General features: G+C 48.9%; 1 protein-coding gene across 1 annotated transcript in view; it reads left to right on the forward strand.

Moving 5' to 3' along the window:
- Nucleotides 1–14,676: 14,676 nt before the first annotated feature.
- The window catches only part of Anos1 (anosmin 1), a 135,048-nt gene continuing 128,321 nt past the window's right edge, over nt 14,677–21,403 (forward strand). Inside the window, exon 1 of the mRNA XM_077793991.1 lies at nt 14,677–14,883. Within this exon, the coding sequence (XP_077650117.1) occupies nt 14,677–14,883 (207 nt within the window). The remainder of the gene's footprint in view (nt 14,884–21,403) is intronic.

Raw genomic sequence — 21,403 nt, forward strand, 5'->3', positions numbered from 1 at the left:
ACGCCCTAATGAAAAACAAATTTGAGTTCTTTGGGGGATTCAAAAGGAGCGAGAGGCGTGATTGAAAGCAGATTACAACGCAGCGGCTGTGGGCTCCAACGGGGAGGGGTTTTGTCTCTTGATGGTAAAGCTGTATCAGAAGGCACCGTCTTCAAACCCCACATTATCACTGTGGCAGTGCGCATCCCAAACACCTGGAACCTTTTATGACGTGTAAACAGAAAGCGATGTGCGTGTGATGGGTGTGGGGTGCGCAGGTCTGCGGGTGAGCCTAGAACTTGAACTTGAGAGTTGCCGTGGTGAATTCTTCCCTCCAAAGCAGTGGCAGAGCAGGGACCCCAAGCCTCAGAAAAACCCATGTGACCCATTGTAGGTCCGCCATGATCCTGCTGCTGCTCCTGCATGAGACCTCCACTGGGAAATTCTGAAGCCGTGAGGGTGATAACAACTGTGTGCTGTTGGCGTGAATCACCTTGGAGAGATTTGTGGCCCATTGCCTGGGGACCTGTGGCAGGGCAGCACATCATGGCCGGGAGAGCTTGGAAGAAGCCGTGATCCCCATAACCTAACTTCCTCCCCCTAGGCTCCACCTCTTAAAGGAACCACATCCCCCAAGAGCACCATGGGTTGGGGGCCAGGCCTTTAACACACCCACTTGCCAGGCTGTCTCACTGATGCATGCAAACTATGGAACAAGACGGTGAAGGTCTCTACTCCTCTCCTGTGGTTCATAAAGCATGCTTAGACCCTCATGGGAATGACCTTCCCCAGGCAGAACCAAGGTCACCATACTGAACATCACACAATTACTATTGTCTGTTCTGAGATGTCCCAACCCTGTGGAGAGGCCAGGCTGCCCAGCTGCTGGGAGATCCTTCTTTTCCTCCTAAGCCACTTCTTGTCTGTCCCAGGGTTTTTTTGTGTTGCAAATGAGGGGGGTTTCTCTTCTTCTCTGTGCTCACAGGCTGCCAGACTTCTCCTGCTATCATCTCACATCATATGATGCGTAACCTCTACCCCAGGCATGCAGAATTTTCAATTCTTCCAGTTCATTCATTTTTGTCATTAAATAAGCATTTATCAGGCAGCGGTGACATTCCAGGCTTTGAGCTGAATGATAAGGACACCGAGATAAATTTTAGTGCGTCTCTTCATATAATTAAAAGCTCGTGATAAATTACTTGGCTGTATAGGACTGCGAGGTTACTGTACATCAGATGACACGGCTTGTCGGGTGCGAGGTGATTTACGCTGCAGATCTCACAGGATAATGAAGAGGACCTACCAAACGAGAGCCGTTCTTCCAAACCCGTGGAGCTGGATAATTATTTGGCTTTCTGACGTGGTGGGGCAAGATCACCATGTCCACCTCCTTCATTTGCTTTCTTTGACCCAACTTCGGAGACAAGTGTTAAAAACTAGAAGAAATAGAATCGTGTATTTCAAGAGCTACCGGAAACGCAGAAACTATTGCCATCGCAATCAGGAGAAATAATTAGGAAAGGCAATGAAAATAGGTCAAAAACCAGCAGAGATTGGTAAAGTAAGGTAAGGCAAAATGAAAACTCAGGAAACCACCCATGGAGGGAAGAGCCTAGTGGGAGGTGGAATACTATACACCCAGGTCTGTATACTTAGGAGGTGGTGCTGCCCTAAGTATCATAGCCTGGATGCTCTAAGTGCACAACAATTGCAGCCACCTAGAAACATCCGCTCATCCCAGGCAGGCTCCTGGGAGAGCCTCGGGGCGTGGCTTGCAGGATTAGCACCCGATACAGAGAGCCAGGCCGGTACCAGGAACACAGCAGATGGGCAAAGACATCTGTTCCCCCAGAGATCTCGTTCTGGGGAGACAGCTCACTGTAAGTGTTCCAGGTTATTTAAAATCATTATTTTATTTCACAAAACAACCGTTTTCTTTTATGTTCTTTAGACTGTCAAAGGAGACGAGTTTTGATTTGCATTTCTCTGATTGTTAGAGATGTTGAACATTTTGTTCATATATTTGTTGATCGATTGTATTTCTTCTTCGGTGAAGTGTCTGTTAGGTTCCTTAGTTTGTGTATTGATTGGATTATTCGTTTTTTTTTTTTTGGTGTTGAGTTTTTTTGAGCTCTTCATACATCCTGGAGATGAGTGCGCTCTCCGAGGTGCAGGTGGTAAAGATTTTCTCCCACTCTGTAGGCTCTCTCTTCCTGTTATTGATTGTTTCCTTTGCTGAAAAGAAGCTGTTTAGTTTGAATCCGTTTCATTTATTGACTCCTGATTTTACTTTTTGCGCTTTAGGAGTCTTGTTAAGGAAGTCAGATCCTACTTCTGTAAGATTTCATCTCACTCTATGTATTTAGTGTGTCTCACCAAATTTTTTTTTTGCTTATATTCTTGATAATTATAAGAATGGCAATTATAATTATAATTTTAATGGCAATTATGACTTATAATTTTATAATTATAGTTATAATTACAAAATTATAAATTTTAGTGAGGATATGGGGAGAAGGTCCACTCATACACTGCCCGTGGGTCTGCAAATTGGTGCAACCATTATGGAAGGCAGGATGGAGATTCCTCAGGAAACTGGGAATGGAACCACCATTTGCCCCAGCTATCCTACTTCTCAGTTTATATGGCAAATAGTGGGTGATGAACTCCCAGTTTTACCCCGTGTACAGATTGCAGAATACTGTCCAAAAGCTGGGGTTGTGGCTCAGGGATAGAGCACTTGCCAAGCATGCACAAAGAGCACTCGCCTACTATGCACAAAGAGTACTCACCTAGCATGCACAAAGAGCACTCGTCTACCATGCACAAAGAGCACTCGCCTACCATGCACAAAGAGTACTCACCTAGCATGCACAAAGAGCACTCGTCTACCATGCACAAAGAGCACTCGCCTACCATGCACAAAGAGCACTCACCTAGCATGCACAAAGAGCACTCGTCTACCCCAGCTATCACACTCCTCAGTTTATACCTAAAGGACTTAAAATCAGCATATTTTAGTGACACAGCCACAACCATGTTTATAGCAGCTCAATACATAATAGCTAAACTATGGAACCAACCGAGGTGCCCTTCAACAGATCTACCATGCACAAAGAGCACTCGCCTACCATGCACAAAGAGCACTCGCCTACCATGCACAAAGAGCACTCGCCTACCATGCACAAAGAGCACTCACCTAGCATGCACAAAGAGCACTCGTCTACCATGCACAAAGAGCACTCGCCTACCATGCACAAAGAGCACTCACCTAGCATGCACAAAGAGCACTCGTCTACCCCAGCTATCACACTCCTCAGTTTATACCTAAAGGACTTAAAATCAGCATTTTAGTGACACAGCCACAACCATGTTTATAGCAGCTCAATACATAATAGCTAAACTATGGAACCAACCGAGGTGCCCTTCAACAGATCTACCATGCACAAAGAGCACTCACCTACCATGCACAAAGAGCACTCGCCTACCATGCACAAAGAGCACTCGCCTACCATGCACAAAGAGTACTCACCTAGCATGCACAAAGAGCACTCGTCTACCATGCACAAAGAGCACTCGCCTACCATGCACAAAGAGCACTCACCTAGCATGCACAAAGAGCACTCGTCTACCCCAGCTATCACACTCCTCAGTTTATACCTAAAGGACTTAAAATCAGCATATTTTAGTGACACAGCCACAACCATGTTTATAGCAGCTCAATACATAATAGCTAAACTATGGAACCAACCGAGGTGCCCTTCAACAGATCTACCATGCACAAAGAGCACTCACCTAGCATGCACAAAGAGCACTCACCTAGCATGCACAAAGAGCACTCGCCTACCATGCACAAAGAGCACTCACTTAGCATGCACAAAGAGCACTCACCTAGCATGCACAAAGAGCACTCGCCTACCATGCACAAAGAGCACTCGCCTAGCATGCACAAAGAGCACTCACCTACCATGCACAAAGAGCACTCGCCTAGCATGCACAAAGAGCACTCGCCTAGCATGCACAAAGAGCACTCGCCTACCATGCACAAAGAGCACTCGCCTACCATGCACAAAGAGCACTCACCTAGCATGCACAAAGAGCACTCACCTACCATGCACAAAGAGCACTCAACCTAGCATGCACAAGGTCCTGGGTTCAAGCTCTAGTACTACAAAAAAAAAAAAAATACTGATACCTAAGACACCCAATCCAATTAAGCAAAATGCCTTGTGGTCCGGACATAGATATTCTGGTTTTCCTGTTGTATTATTCTCATTTGCCTCCTTTGACTTGGGCTCAATGAATACAAAAGTCCTCCCCACCCCTTACCAGGGATGCTCCCTGAATTGGTTGTGAATTTTGACATAGAAGAGAAGCTGGCTACGTGTCCCCTCCCAGGGACGGGTTCGACAATTCAATAAAAGCAGCCGAAGATTCTACAAGGCCAGATGGGGGTGGGACTTCCCACTCACGGGTTTCTATCCTGGCCCTGTTTCAAACGTGCCCCCAGGTGCCCAAGCAGAGATGCCACGTCTGGACCACGGATGGATCTAAGGCAGGCCATGTGACCATGACAGTTTGCCTGACTGGTGACCCCTTTTAAATCTCCTTTATGTCTTCCACTGTGTCCACCCTTGGTCCCCGAGTCAGCCGGGGAGTTGGGATGTTGACTGTCTCATGAGGATCCTCTAGCAAATAGCTCTCCGAGTCCCCCCGTGAGCCGTTCCCTGTCTCGGGCTTTTTAGCTTCTCATTTCTTCGACTGTGAGATATTGTTTGACCAGGGACTCGAGACAGCTCTGCAAAGCAATTACGTTCTCCGGATCAACTCTTTCCCGTCACTTAAACATTACTTTTTTGTACCTTGTTGTCCCCAAGAGTGATATTTGATCACTAAGTAATTATTCATCTCTGACTTAGCATCTGAAAAAAATGTCATTTTGACTGATTTTTTCGACAAATGATATATTTGGTATTGCTGCACAACAGCTGGACTTTTTGTAACTGGTTAAATAAACATAGAATGAACATAGATGCTCTGATAGAATAGATATTCTGATAAACATAGAAGAAGCAGAGAGTAGGGCACTGTGATTTTTACCTCATTTTTAAAATTTCAAGAATATGGGCCGAGCGCAGTGGTGCACACCTGTAATCCCAGTGGCTGGGGAGGCTGAGGCAGGAGGATCCTGAGTTCAAAGCCAGCCTCAGCTAAAGCAAGGGCTTGAGCAACCCAGTGAGGCCCTGTCTCTAAATAAAATACAAAATAGGGCTGAGGATGGGGCTCAGTGGTCGAATGCCCCTGAGTTCAATCCTCGGTACCCCCTCCCCCACAAAAATATTTCAAGAACATGTAATTGTATAGATTATCATTCATGATCTTTCATATTGTCTCTTTTCCTTGTCATTTCTAAATTGGAAACAAATATACAACTTGTAATGACTTTGAGGCAAATTGTGCCATAAGTAGTCTTTTTTTTCTTTCTTTCTTTGCACTGGGAATCGAACCCAGGGATGATTCACCATGGAGCCAAATCCTCAGGCCTATCATTTTTTAATTTTTGAGATAGGGCCTCGCTAAGTCGCTCAGGGTTTCGCTAAGTTGCTGAGGCTAGCCTCCGACTTGTGATCCTCCTGCCTCAGCCTCCCAAATTTCTGGTATTACAGGCGAGCACCACCTAGCCCTGTCGGTATATTGTCTTTAAGTGGCTAAACAAGGCTTGAACACTAAGTAACAATAAATAAAAAATGTCACTGGTCCAAGACCAGCACACACACAAAAACGTGGTGTCTGAGAACCTGGACCATGCACACATTTTGCAACAGTGAAACGTTCCGGTTCATACTGTTGACTGCCCCTGCTCAACGCAGTTCCAACTCCACAAAGTTGAAAAACAACATGCTGTCAGTTCCTATAGAAAACGACTTAAAAAATAAAGGCAGATGCTCCCCCACCTGACGGACTGCATCTAAGTTGAGGTGTGCAGAGGGGCTGAGGCAGATCTGGAGTGAGCCTCGTGCAACAGGCTACTCCATCCGCTTTCTATGCAAGTTTTCTGCACAAGGTCAGTAAGAAAAAGGAAGAAAATAACGAGTAATGAAGTCCTCATCGCTGAACGTGCATATATTTTGGACAGTACAGAAAAACCTCTATAAGTTACAAAAACCTTTTTTAAAAAAAAGAAGCAGCCAGATATCAAAGCCTTCACTTTTCTGCCATCATGGCTACAAACCCTTCATGCTCGGCACCTGCTGCTTGGACCATGGCTTTTTCATTAAGATATACATCTCCGCAGTGATGTCGAAAGCTGTAAGATACTTTGTTATGCGGCTGCCTTAGTGTTCACGTCTCTGCCCGCCGTCAGTGGACATTCTGCCGGTTTCAGGGTCTTGCTAACGTGAGCTGTGCAGCTGCGAATTTGTTTGTGGTTTCTACGTTAATTGAGCAACATGGTCATCTGGGTTGCCCAGGAGTGGAAATGAGAGATGATGGGCGAAGTGAAGAGCTGCTGTCTTGAGGTCTAGTCCGACTCTTCTGCAGAGTCACAGCATCCATCAACGCCCCTTTAGTAAACTTACAAGCCACACCAAGGAGACTTTTAATTTTCAGCCCAAAGTGAGATTTTAGGATACAGTCAAATGTGTAAAAGCTCATCAACTTACGTTAAAATAGCATAAAGGCTCATCTTATCGGGGGTATTTTTTTTTTCTGATCAACAGTGATCCCAACACTTTGTCGGCTGTGCATTGGGTGAAAATGTATTTCCCTCGTCGTAATTACTTGTTTCCTTTAAGATGTCTTTTTGGACGAAGGAAAGAAGAAATAAAAACTCCAATTTTGGACAAAATATACTCTGTTGCATGAAAGGGTTCCCGACCATTCTTGTACAAAACCTTAGCACTAGCCGAGCGAGGTGGCGCACTCCTGTCATCCCAGCGGCTTGGGAGGCTGAGGCAGGAGGATCGCGAGTTCCAAGCCAGCCTCTACCAAAGTGAGGCCGCAAGCAACTCAGTGAGACCCTGTCTCTAAAGAAAATGCAAAATAGGGCTGCGTCTTCATTTTCATATGATCCAATACATCCAAAGCCCAAACACCCCCCCTCTCTCTTTTCTCTCTGGATTTCTCAAGGTCACTGCATTCTGCACTTTATTGGGGAGATGCTATTTCTCTGGTGCGGCCATCATCCTTGAAGTAACTCCTCATTTGCTTCCTTGTGTCAGATCACGGTTTGAGAATCTCCTTCCTCATTTCTCCAGGGTTTTTCTGACTCAATCCTGACATTTAAGGCTTTGTGTATGAAGCTCTTTGGTCGGGGAGGGACCTACAGGGTCCAGTTTGTGGGACTCTAAGGGCAGGTGCTGGGGCTCACCGGCCTGCCCTGTACTGCCCCCTGCTGGCGGGTACAGCCCGGGTTGTGGGCATGACATCAGCCAAATTGCATTCCGGGTGCGGGGTGGTGCACGGCTTGCTATCACTAGTTTGCAGGCTTTGGAGATGTCTGCTAACTCTCCCACGGTTGGCAAACGCCTAGGCCCTTCTTCTAGACCCCCTGAGTAAAAGTCATAGATGAAATACTATTAGGAAACCAAAAAGCAAGACAGTAACTAACAAAGGCAACGAGGTTGCAGACTGGAGAGGGAGTGAATGTGTGTGAGTTCCAGACCCAGACAAAGAGTTTGCTGGACAACTACCAGAAAGGGCTCTCAGATGGGTACAGTGTGAAGTCCAGATGGAGATAGAGACCGGAACAGAGATGCATTAAAAATGCAATGGTTATAATGATCACAAACCCAAAGAGGGTGAGGTTTTGGCGGGGCCGGGGGGAGCAGGGCAGTACAAGGATTGAGGTCAGGGGTTCTCAACTACGGAGCCCCATCCCCAGCCCTATTTTGTATTTTATTTAGAGACAGGGTCTCACTGAGTTGCTTGCGGCCTCACTTTGGTAGAGGCTGGCTTGGAACTCGTGATCCTCCTGCCTCAGCCTCCCCAGCCACACTGGGATGACAGGAGTGCGCCACCTCACCCGGCTAGTGCTAAGGTTTTGTGCAAGAATGGTCGGGAACCCTTTCATGCAAGAGAGTACATTTGTTGAAAGCCAAGATGATAAATAAGTCACGGGCAAAGAGGAGAGAAGGACATCTCAACAACTCCGAGAAGCCAAAGTTTATTGGCGGCTCACGTTTTCAGGGGTCTCTGAACGTTGTGTTGATCTGGCACCGTTGGGCATTCCTTATGGACCATTGATGCTCTCAACTCAGTCCTTTAGGCATATTGTCTCAAAGTCATCCTGGGGGTGTGCCTCGATGGCGCTCTCTGTTTCACAAAGGGAAGGTACTGAAACGCAGAGAAGGCAAGGAATTGGCGGAGATGGCTCAGCCCCCCTTGATACAACTGGGATTCCAACACCATCAGACTCCAGGGTCGTATCCGTCAACCTTCCCAGCCGTCTTCCTCTGAACCTATATCTACATCCACATCATAATCCCTCAGTATCTCAGCAGGCAATTAGGATAAAGTCACAACTTTACAATTTTTTGCAGAAATAGCCATTATTTCAGTTAACTTTTTGGACGAAGGAAAGAAGGAATACAAACTCCAATTTTGGGCAAAAACTGTTCTGATTTTTTAATAAACAATGCACCTAAGCACCTGATTCTCTAAAAACTGAAAAAGGCTTAGATCTTCCTTCCTTCATTTCTTCCCTCACTCCCTTCTTTCTTTTTCTCTTCCCGTATAATACCTGGAAGTGCACTTAACACTACTCTTCCAACATGAAAGAGTCAACCAGCTCTGCAATTATCCCATTGTTTTGATTGGCTGCTTCTTATTATTTATGGCTTAGGTGCCTGTCTGCCTATATGATTGCTCTCAGCTGAACATTTTCTAGCACAGTCCTCTCATATATAAAGATCATTATGGTATAAATATCAAGATGCTGAAAGTAAATCCCTTGTGGATGAATACCATCTGATCTCTTGTTCATTGTCCAGAACGGGAGCTACTAATTGTGTGAAGGAAGGGGAAAAGATCGCTCTTGAACACACAGCCATCCCTCCGCTTAAACTCTTTTTGAGCAGGAAAGTTGTTACAATGTTACCAAATACCTTCTTCAGATGAGGCAATATTCAGAGAGACTTTAGGAAAAATAGTCCCTTGAGAGATCTCTACTGAAAGACCAGGAGCATCCCTTTTGGTATCTTTGGTATCTGACTGTCACACGCGAGTGATTCATAAAACGCACATTGCTAAGAAAAAAAAGAACACTGTGACATTGTTGGTCTCTGAAATTCAGGGTCGATATTTAGTGGAAATAAGAGATGGACCTTCCCAGATCCACAAAACAAGGAGAAGCCGAACAGAAGGGAAGGAAACACGATTTTTGACTCCTGAGTCCTTGTGATACCCAATATTCATGCACAGAGCAGAATATTTTCCAGCTGGTTCGAATCAGCCACCATAGAAAATGCTGGGTGTAAACCAAAATTGTGTGTGTGGGGTGTGTGTGTGTGTGTGTGTGTGTGTGTGTGTGTGTGTGTTTGATTTGCATCCTAAGGGAGGTTTTCAGCCCCTGTGGATTTGGAAGAGGAAGCTATTAATTCATGCCTCGGTGATTTCATTCACAGATCCTGCTCACGTGGTCCTGAAGTAGCACCGGGCCTCTCTGAAGTTCTCCAGTGAGTGTATTTCCTCAGTTTCTGGGTCATTATGTTCCCTAACAAGGTCAAGATTGTCGGCTACTTTTTTTTTTTTTTTTTTTTTAACCCTGCTTCACCTGGCAAACTTTATTCATGCGTTCTCCTATTTTGCAAAGCCCTAAGAAGCTTGCAAAGCTTGAGCTGTTGTGGACTGCAGCTCTCAGACAGATCTTCACGGGACTGTTTGCTATTGCTCACTGAATCGCGTGGTAGAGTTTGCAAAGTGGGTCAGAACTAGGGGGAAAAAAAAATTGTTGGGAGGAAGTGCTAATTTTCCTAACTTTGATCAGGGTGACTTACGTACGTGAGAAAGCGTCCCTAATTTTAAATGCACCCTGGAAGTCATGAAGTTGTCATTAAGTGAAGACAGGGCATGATTGTCCTGGTCCGATACAGACGCCTAAGAGTGGACCGGTTCCTTTCCTTCGCATTTCGCCTGTCTGGCCAGCGTGTGGCGCTGTCTCCTATTAAAAGCCGCTCTTGACCTTGCAAACCTTCTCTCCAAATCTCTTGGTATTTGTACAGCTCAATGTAAATTTCAAGGGGCTTGAAAACATCAGAGCCGAAAAACCCACTTAAGACTTTGAACAGAACACGGCTTCCATCATTCTCAAGAGCACCTGTCGCCTTCTTTCCATATTTAAGAAGGAAACGCACCATAAAGACATGCTCGCTGGAGTTCTGTTAGAAGACGAAGCTAAGAAATTCACAAAATTTGGGGCACAAACTTCACTGAAAACTGTATTCTTGCTTTTCACTTGAAAATAAGCTACTCAGAAGTGAGAAGTGCAGTTTTTTTTAGTTAGTCATATCATTTAAGATTTTGTTCCATTTCGGTAAGTTTCTTAAAATTCATTTATGCCTCTCCAAATGTTTGTTTGGGGGCACGCCAGTAATATTTTGTTTGGTCTTGTCAAGAACCAAAAATATGCAAGTTATTTTTCATATTCTAAACGGCTCCCCGCATTTGACTATTAAATAGCATTTCATTTGTGACGATTGGCATGCTTTTTCTTCTCTATCCACAGCTCCTATACAATCTCAGACACAGAAACTCTGACAGCCTTATGGTTGCTTCTCCAAGTTGCAATCATTGGAATTGGAGTGAAATTTGGAAGTTGAGTGAAATTAGTTGACTTCCTCGTCACTGATTTTACAGGCACCTGATATCCTTGGAAGCCACCTGATTTCAGAAACACAACCTCCCTTCCTTGGTCCAGCCTAGGCTGAGCAAAGCACTAAAAACACCAGATGCCACCACATGTGTTAAAAGTGACAAATCTCCCCAGTGAGGCGCTGGGAGGGGAAACAGCCCTCCTGGATGGAACTCTGAAACATGGGACGGTGCATTCCGACAATGCTGCATGTTTTAGTAATCATTTTAGTCACACCTGCAGCCAGGTGCCCATCGGGAGTCCCGAGTTTGCCTAGAATATGCTTCTGGTCTCACTGCAGAACAAGCTCCAAGACAAATTGAACACCAACTGACAGTTGAGCAGGTGGATAAGGTCAGGAGAGAGAAATTCTTGAACAGTAGCCGGAGTTTGAAACCATAGGATTTGACAATCCTTGGTATCTTTTTTTTTTTTTCCAAGAAAAGTTTAAAATGTCTTTAAAATAGTCTCTAAAGTGCAAAAGTAATTAAAAAAAAAACACGCATTCCTGATCATTCGTAAAAAATCTTAATAGACATCCAGGTAATTAATAAAAAAAATGAGACCCTTTCACTGGGCTGTGATTACACTTTTATAATCTTGTTAAAGGGGAAACTATGTTTTGTGATAAGATTATCCCCACAGAGGGCATCCAGCCTTGCAAGGTGATAAAAGAAAGCAGATGATTGACAGCGAGTGCGTGTTCCTTGGTGAGAACTAGAGTATATATTCAGTGATCCTATGTAAAAAGCTAATCACTGTTTGCCAAATGATTCAGCGGTCCTTTGGGAACCAGCTGGGTTCAGTACCCTAGAAGCATATCCCACTGTTTCCTGAAATCATATGGTAAAAGATGCAAATCTGACATTTCCCCTGCAGTTCTTCACTGTACCCTGGACTTCCCACGTCGCAGTTTCATTTCTCTCCGAGGAGCTCTGTTCCACATCACCCAAGCTCTTGGATCTAAGACCTTAGCCTGTGGACCTCTTAGATCACCCAAGATGCAAGGTGTCCTTGAATCCCCCAATCGAAAGCTGAGCCCAAGTAAGGGAGCTGCGTCTGAAGGAGGAGGGAAGACCCAGGCTGAACTACCAAACTCCGAGCTTTTAGCCCAGGAACACAGAGGCTGGTTATGGGCCAGCAAACTTGAGGGGCATCATTCTTGCCCTTTCCAATTTTGCATTTGCTGACTTGAACTGCCGTTGCCCAGAGAAGACCCATGATAATGCACCATCGGTAGAGACAATGAGAGGGGAAAATAAACCTCACTTCTGTGTTCCCCCTACTCCTGTCACTGATCCCTTAGGACAATCTGCTTGCAACTCCTACATGCTGTCCGATTCAAGTCTCTGTTTTTCTCCAGTTAAAAACGGGTTCCGACTGGGCACGGTGGTGCACGCCTCTCATCCCAGAGGCTTGGGAGGCTGAGGCGGGAGGATCGCAAGTTCAAAGCCAGCCTCCGCCAAAGTGAGGCCCTAAGCAAGTCAGTGAGACCCTGTCTCTAAATAAACTACAAAATAGGGCTGGGGACGGGGCTCAGTGGTCGAGTGTCCCCTGAGTTCAACCCTCAGTACTCTTCCCCCAGATATATATATTAAACAACTAGTCAACGTGATTATTACTAAAGAGATTGCTATATCCTATCCATACAACACATACAGACAAATCTTGAATCAATATTGCCAGAGATGCTGTTTAAATATTCGGCTTCATTTTTAATGAGATATGTGCTTTTATATTGTATTTTAAAAATTTGTCCTTTTTAGTTATATGCCTGTAGAGTGTATCTTGACATATTATACACACACGGAATGGGACTTCTTCTAAGCAGGATCCCATTCTCTTGCGTTGTACAAGACATGGAGCTTCACGGGTTGTGTATTCACATATGAACACAGGAAAGTGATCTCCAACTAGGGTTGGTTGGCTAGAGCATCGCCCGGAGGGATGTTTACAAGTCGAGATTCCACTCTAACTCGGGAGGCTGAGGCAGTGGGATTCCCAAATTCAAAGCCAGCCTCAGCAGCGACTTGGAGAGGCCCTAAGCAACTCAGCGACACCCTGTCCAAAATTTAAAATTAAAAGGGCTAGGATGTGGCTGAGTGGCCAAGCACCTCTGGTTCAACTCCTAGTACCAAAATAAATAAATAAACAAATAAAGAAGTTCCAGTGCCAACTTGCAAGATGAGCTGTAGCATACAATGGGTAGAAATCGGTGATATTAAAAAAAACAACAACAACTAGATTTTTAACTGCTGCTTCATTTTACTAGGATGCTTTTCTTTGAAAAGGAATTTCAAACTGCCATAAAAATAAATAATTTCAGAAAGGCCTGCAGCACACAGAAGATGTCGGTGATAATTCTAAAGGAAAAGAGCAACAGAACCGAGTATTATTTCAACCTACGCATTATCAGGTGGCCCTATATGTTGAAGCTTGCGTTTTCTGCTCAAAGGACTAGGTGTTCTCTTTGTGGCTTATTAGGAAATGCATTTATTCATAGAAATGAACCTGGTGTGGAGCCCACAGAAGGTAACCTACACCTTGCTCTTAAAACTAGACAGTGATTCCTTTGAACATCTAGAAGCTGTTTGTAAAAGCTCCGTGGGTTGTCCTTGTGATCGCACTTTCTGGGATACAAATCTCATGATTTGACATGCAAAATCATAAACCAGAATTACCATAAGAAAATGTGAGTGCACCAAATAGGCTTGCCGTCACCGTGACCAGGTATTCGCTTCACTGTAAAGTCTGTCTGCAAAGGGGAATCAAGCTTTCTGATGTTATCTTTGAGCTCCATTAGCACCTCCCTGGTCTGAGCTGTGTGGTGCTGGTAACGCCCTGGTTCCACAAGTGCCCTTGTGTGTGGGAATGTGGGGATGTCAGAGCCCAGGAATGTCAATCAGTTACTGCACATTCCAACAGGAGTGTGTGTGTGTGTGTGTGTGTGTGTGTATCACAGTCTTCTACCTGCCAGGAGGAGGCTGTCCCTTCCTGGTGGAGCTCAGAGAAGGTTCCAGCTTTGTGACAGGTTGTGGGTGATCAGGGCCTGTGTCCGCAGGCTTTGGCCAGGTCCTGGCCGGGGACAGAGAGAGAAGTCCTGAGGCCAAAGAGCCCCAGAAGAGGTCACCCACGATGGGGGCAGCAGCTTCCAAGCCTGGGAAGCTCTGGGCCAACACATGAGGAGGGGAGTTGAGGAATCCTGCTTTGCCTAACTCGCTCACAGGGAGTGTGACAGACACCCCCTGCACCCCGTGTGGGCTCCCTCCTCTGACCTCCACTATTTGGGCACAGGGGTATTGACCTCTGCTGGACCAAGAGCAAAGTCTCCACCCGGGCGATCTGTCACCCCTCCTGGGCACTTCTGAGGCCCCCAGGCGACCCTTCCCTGCTCCCAAAGGGAGACCCCCCCTTCCACGCCCTGGCCAGCTCCCACCTGCCTCTGTTTGTCCTGCTGCTGGGGAGAGAGGGGGTCCGGAAGGTGTCCCTGCGCACTGTGGAGGTCCCTGCATGGGGGACCCACCACGCCCAGACCCCGCAGCACCGGGAAGCGCTCGGCGTGGCCCTCCCGGGGGCGCCCCCTTCAGGGGGGACCCCCAGACCTGCCCCCGGGCCCCGGGCGCGGCCTCCCTGTCACTCACTCCGCTCGCAGCCAATGGCGCGGCGGCCTGTCACCCTCACCCCGCCCCCCGCGGGGGACGGCAGGGCGGTCGCGTGGAGGGCGGGCGGGCGGGCGGGGGCTGGAGTTGGAGGATTGAACTTTCCCGGCGGCTGGCGGCGGCCGCGAGGTCCCCGGCGCGGAGCGGGGAGCCACGGCCAGCGCCCGGCGCCCGCGACCCGCAGCCATGGAGCCCGGGGCGCCCGGCGCCGCCCTGACCCTCTGCCTCTGGCTGGCGGCCTGCGGGGGCGGCCTGGCGCCGAGCCCCGGGGCCGCGGCCGCGCGGCGGCTGGACGAGTCGCTGTCCCCCGGGAGCGTCCAGGGCGCCCGCTGCGCCTCCCGCTGCCTCAGCCTCCAGATCACGCGCATCTCCGCCTCGGTCCAGCACTTCCAGGTACCGGGGGCCCCTCGCCCTCCCCGGGGGTCCTCCCCGCGGTGCGCGCGGCGGCTGGGGACGCACCGGGGCGCGCGCCCCCCAGGGTGGGCGCGCAAAGTTGTCGCGCAGCTCCGGAGCGGGTCTGTGCACCCGGGAGCTCGGACCGGCCTCTCCCAGGTGGAGAACGAGGGGCCATTTCCTTGGTGTGTGTGCGTGTGTGTGTGTGTGTGTGTGTGTGAGTGAGCAGTTTTGTGGGTTCCGAGTGTGGGTGTGTGGATCTGCTGGTTTCCCAGGACTTGCACGCGCGCGCCCACTCGGGCGGGGTGGCGACTCCAGCAGACTCCGGGTGGCTTCGGAGCCCCGGGAGCTGCCCGCCCAGAACGAGTCCCCGGGCCGCGCCCCGCTGCCGCAGGTGCCCGCGGGCGGACACTGGGTTCGGCGCTCAACTCCGGGCGTTAAAGCCCCGCGGGCGCAGAGCTCGCCGCTGCCTTCCCTTCCTGCGCCCAGGGTGGGCAACCGGGCCAGGCCGAGTGCCCCGGGGTGAGAGTACCGGGTGTACCGTGGCTGCGCCTTTGGGACCTCCAGAGGTTCTAGGTCTTGCTGGGGACTAGTTTCAGAGAATGGGGAACTTAGCAGGGCCGCGTTTGGATGCTCCGGGACGAATCCGGGGGTCAGAGTATCCACCTGGAGATTCTTCCACCTGGAGGGTGGAGGACTCTGTGTGTGTGTGTGTGTGTGTGTGTGTGTGTGTGTAGGCACTGTCGGCGCCGCCGGTGGCTGTTGAGGGGACCCTGCACTGTGCCTAGGACCCCGCAGGACCTGCGCAGCATTTCCCGGTGCGCGTGGGCGCGCGGCTCCGGGACTCGCCTCTCCCTGCGGAGCTGAGCTCTGGAACCGTCCTCTCACACGCCCTGTTTCTCGTCTCTCCCTCTCCTCCTCGCCTCTACCTTTAGCTGCCCACCTGTTCCAGGCTCCCAACTTCTAGCCCCAGGGACAAAGGCGGAGGGCAGACACCGACTGCGGTTTCCCAACTGAGGGCAGGGATTGGAAGCAGAGCGCTCTGCTCTTGCAGTGTGCGCCCGCCCCTCCAACCCTGAAAGAGGGGTGACTCCAAAGAGAGGGGGTTTGGGGCAGCCGATGGTGGGGTGTGGGGGTGACCTTCCGTAGACCTGGGATGTCCTTCCTGACTGTTGTGCTCAAGAGAGCTCAAAGTTGGCATCTGCGGGGGCCCAATCCACCCGTGCAGTTCGTGGAGTGTGCACTTCTGTTCATTCTAAGTCAGAGAAGCAATGTCCAGAGACTTGGAGACGCTCCTCCTGGGTCCCCAGGTTGGGGGGGGGGAAGAAACCCTAGCACCCAGCGCACCCAGAAGCAGGTGAAATTACAGGGAGGGCACCTGCTCCCCAGGCACCTGGTTCCAAACCACTCGGGCCAACCCTGAAAGTCACTCTCCTGAGAAGATACCACGCTATTGTTTCAACAAGAAGGCATCATGGAACAAAAAAGGAGCAGTCCATTCCCAGGGAGGAAGAGTAGCTGGTTTTTTTCCCCCCTCCATCTTTTTTACTGAATTGTCAGTCGCCGTAATTTATTTGTTTTACAGTTGCAGCGGCTACAGAAGCGGTTTCGATGAAGCCAAGTCCCGTGAAAAGGGTTTTCTTGTGGTCTCTTGGCTTGATTTCTCTTCCCAAGAAAAACTGCTGACAGAGTACCCGTTGCCAGACAATCCCAATTACATTTTAATTAGCTGGGGGTAAAATAAGCTGCAAATTACTCAGTTAGGACTTAATAACTGCTGGGGATTTTTGTAATTAATTGCAAAGCCATTGGTGGAGGTTTTAACCCTACCCTAGGAACACCTAGCGGATTTGTTTAAATGGCAGGCAGTCAGTCTTCCCAAGATTTGGAAAGGTGGCCCAGCTTCCCGGGCCCCCTCCCCCACCACCCCTACCTTTAAAACCAAAACCCCCAGGAAGGACAGTGGACCGGTCATCCTGTGTCCATGCACCAGGCACGACCCTGCATGGGGTATTTATTAATGGGTGGGAAGGGTGAGCCCCTCGAAGTCTTAGGAAGGTCCCATGCCTGTGACTTGTCACCTCCCAGAAGTGAGCCCCGTGCAGAAAGCCCTTTCATGAGCAGGTACTTGCTCCCATGATTTCCGGGGATGGTGCAAAGCTTCCTTTTTTTAAAAGGTGGAAAAAGACTTGCTTTGAACCTGGATGACAGCCAGGCGTGGGGAGTCCCCAGTGTGAGCACTGCCAGGCTGGGGCTGGGATGAGCTCAACCTGCACACATCAGGGTAGAGAATTTTTATAGACAGTGGCTCGCAGCCAAGAGACATTTACAAGTTAAAGGATGGGTGGGAAGTGCCCTGTGCATCTTTATATTGTGCGGTAGCGATTCTACATGCCAATGTCAGGGCCTGTCACCTGTGTGCCCAATCACCAGAGGTGCAGAATTTGCATGTCCAGACTCACCCCTGGGGGGAGCCTTGCGATGGCCAGAAAGACAAGCAAGACGGAAAGGTTGGGAGGAGGAAGCAGAGCCTGCAGGAGGGTTGCGTGGGGACTTGGGCACACACTTGTATGCAAAGATATGGTGCTGGCTTGGACTCCTCTCTGCCAGCTGCTGTGTCCATGCATTGTCCTCTGGCCTGGCAGGAAATGGCCACCTCCCCTTCCTATGACCAAATGCCCTTGCCCTCAGCAGACGGGCCACCCCAAGTGTGTTAGCCAAGCTACCTACTGGATTTTCGAGCTGCCTGGGTCAGGGTCAGGTGGGCAAGCACCTTGTCCCTGCTGAGTTTTGTTACCAACCTGAACTGGGGAGAGACCCTACTGTACCGTGGGACAGTATGCAGCCTGCGCACCCAGCCCTGGCCCTCCCTGCGCCTGCACCATACCCGGTCCCTGCAGCAGGCACAGCAGGAACGGTCACAGGAAAAAGGAGACCGGCGGGGCCCGGGGATGCCAGGGGATGTTGGAATTCACAGGGAGGACTTGCCCTGGACAGGGGAGGGGACAGGAGAATATGACAGGTGATGGGAGGCTTCAAGCCACCAGTGCGTACATCACAAACTCACGAGCAACACATGCATTCAAAGAAAACAATTATTAAGAGTTTCCATAGGACAACATCCGAGCAGGGGGGCTACTGGGGATTGAACCCAGGGGTGCTTTACTACTGAGTACAGGGCCTTGCTAATTTGCCGAGGACAGCCTTGAACTTGCAATCCTCCTGCCTCAGCCTCCCAAGTGGCTGGGATCTCAGGGGTACGCCACCACCATGCCTGGTGTAAATCATCATGTTTTTAATACATGTTTGTCCTTGTACTGACTTAAAAGTCCACCTTATTTTGACTGTAATGGAACATCTTAAAAAATAGTAGACAATATGCTTATTGACTTGTTCATTTCTTTGGTGGCATATCCATTATACGGCTTTATATATTTGATTAAATGTGACATAATACATGCAGCATGTGCGCACTTGGGGCCTGAATCACAAAGTTAATGTTGTCACTGGGCCCAGGGCTACACACCTATCATTCCAGTGACTCCGGAGGCTGAGGCAGGAGGATCATAAGGGTGAGGCCAGGAGAACTTGTTTCAAAATTAAAAATTAAAAAAGGGCTGGGGGTATAGCCGTGGCAAAGCATCCCTGGGTTTAATTCCCAGTACCGAAACAAACAGATTGTTTTAAAAAGTTAATGTTGTAATGAAAGTATTTCCACTTTTAAAAGTGACTCAGCGATAGAGCATGTGCCTAGCCCATGTGAAGCCCTGTATTTGAAACCCAGCGCTCAAACCGAAACCAAACAAAAAACAAGCAAGCCAGCCAACAAACAAACACCCCCGTTTTCCTGGAGCCATGGTACATGCCTATCATTGCAGCAACTCAGGAGGCTGAGGCAGGAGGATGACAAGTTGGAGGCCAGCCTCTGCAACTTAGTGAGACCCTGAAATCAATCCCTAGTACCAAAAGTAGGGGGGCTACCTTAGTGACAAATCTGAAGGTTTCTCTCCATATTCAAAGCAATTCCCCAGATTTCAGGATGAGCCTTTGTGGTATGGTTGAGGGAGTGAGTGTGAAACCGTAGGGTTTGGGAGACATGTCCCAGACTTCATGGCAGCACGACGAGGTCCCCCCGCCCCGGGACCAGAGTTGATTTATAAAACCCTCATTCACCCTGTGCTGGCTGTCTGCCCCGTCGTCTTGGGAAAGTGGGCGGTTTCTGTTGGACTTTGGGAAATACTGGGAACTTGTTCGTAGACACCAGTTCCTGGTCCAGGAGATGGAGTTGCTGACCTCCCCATTTCTGTTCGTAGCTAACGGCTGTTCCCTTTAGGAGACTCACCTTTGGTGGGTGGGCGCCACCTTGCCAGCAAGCAGAGGCAGTCTGCCCCCTTTAGGAGGCCGCATCACTGCCATCATTTCGGGGGTACAAGGGGAGCCCCCATTGCAATCAAGTCTGCAGTAGAATCTGTGCTCCCAGGCACTGCGTGGGAGCTGGCTCTCGCTGGTCTCCAGTGGAGTCTGGGTCTCTACCGAGCCTCCTCCACTGACTTCTGCTTCCTCCCCTCTTTCCCCTGAATAGATCCCCTGCCAGAGAAGCCCTATTCCAAACTCTGCTTCTAGGAAGCTAGACCTAAGACACCCACTGCGCCGGTCAGTTTTCAGTTACTAGAACACATTACCTGAGAGAGTAACTCGTAAAGAGCAAAGATTCACTTTGGCTTAGTTTCTGAGGTTCTGGTCCATCATCCATGGGCCTGTGGTAAGTCTATGTGGCAGAGAAAATCTGCTCTCCTCATGGACAAGAAGTAAATGAGAAGGGAAGAGGGAGCAGCCAGGTCCCATGATCCTCTTTGAGAGCACACCCCCAATCACCTAAGACCTCTCCCCAAGCCCCACCTCTTTCACCGTTCACCACCACCCAGTGGCAGTACCTTGGGATCAAGTCTTTAGCACCTGGGTCTTTAACAGACAGAGAATTTAGCATCCCTCCCTGCAGACTAGTGCCGCCTGCCTGGTCCAACTCAACACTTCTGTGTTTTCCAAAATCGATTATATAGAAATGATCGATTGAAGAATGTGCTCTTAGAGCATCGTCGTCCATATATAACCCAGGTTTCACGACTCTCTGACTTGTCATTCCACCTTTAAAGAAGACCTTGGGGTCGTATTCAGATTTTAAAACCTGCACATAAAGAGGTTGACATTCGGGACCTTTAGTGTTGTTTGAATCGGTTCCTATCTCCAAGAGATTTCAGCAAAAAGATCCCAAATCTGGAGCCCACTATATATGGACGTCATTGCCCAGAATTGAGCGACGGGTACAAAGTCCACACCATCCACGAGAGATTTCAGAGAGTGTGATTGGCGGGTAGGTTAGAGTGGGCGAGGGCATCCTTAGCCACAGAACTGTCCAGAAGGTCTGGGGAAACAGATGCAAGGTTGATGGAGTGGTTCAGCATCAGCCGACTTTGGTTTTACCAACAAGCTTCCTTCTACACCTGCTTCTTCCTGGTAGCCCATCAGTTGCACAGAAGGGAACAGGAAGGCCGTGTTGGCGGTCGGCTCATTTTCTGTGTTGCTCTTTCGTAAAACACAAGACCCATTGATTGCATCCTGTCCAGGCATCCCATGAATTTCAAAGTGAGACTGTTCTCGAGGCACTGCATGAGGGCTAAGATTTGTTGGTATGTAGATAATGTCAATCTCAGGAGGCTGAGGCAGGAGGATCACACGTTCAAGGCCAGCCTCAGCAACTTAGCGAGGCCCTAAGCAGCTTTAGCAAGACTCAGTCGCAGAATAACAAATAAAAAGGGCTGGGATGTGGTTTGGTGGTGCTTGAGCCCACAGCAACGTCGTGGTTTCATGGTAAATATCCACTTGACCTTCGTGACAGCTCGGAGGCACCCCGTGTGCGTTTTCTTTTACAGAGAAGAAAACTGAAGGTCTGCAAGTGAGAACATCAAAGCGTCCCAGCAGAAGCTCAAGGCCACCTTGTCAAACTCCCAGCTATTTATCCTCAGTGACCCCGCTTCTCAGCGTGTTGGTGGTGAGAGAAGGTGGTGAGGATGGCCCGGGTCATCTGCCCAGGGTCAGAGTTGCCAGGGAAAGTCCTGCTCCCTTCTCTCTGTTTTTCTTGGAGCTCCTGGGCTGCATGACCGTGAGGTGGCCCTGGATGGTTAGAAGTTTGCTTTTAGGATAGAAAGAGTCTTAAAAAATATCAGCCCATGAACACCGTCCCTGTGCACATACCCACCAAATCCTTCCAAGGAACGAGACCCTGGCAAACCACAGCATCCTTGCGGGTCTCCTAGGTTACAAGCACCCAGCACGCTGGTTGTGCATCCTGTCCCCAAGACCATCACCTTCAACGGCAGAGGGACAGCCGATAGCGCTACCCATCGCCTCTTAAATTGGTGTATTCATTGACCAAAGATCATGCAAATTCACATTTCTCAGACAAAGAGTATTTTTTGCCCCTTTGTAAATTTGCTTCCTATAGATCCACCCGGATTTTCAC

The sequence above is a fragment of the Urocitellus parryii genome, chromosome X (assembly GCF_045843805.1).
Source record: "Urocitellus parryii isolate mUroPar1 chromosome X, mUroPar1.hap1, whole genome shotgun sequence".
Lineage (NCBI taxonomy): Eukaryota > Metazoa > Chordata > Mammalia > Rodentia > Sciuridae > Urocitellus > Urocitellus parryii.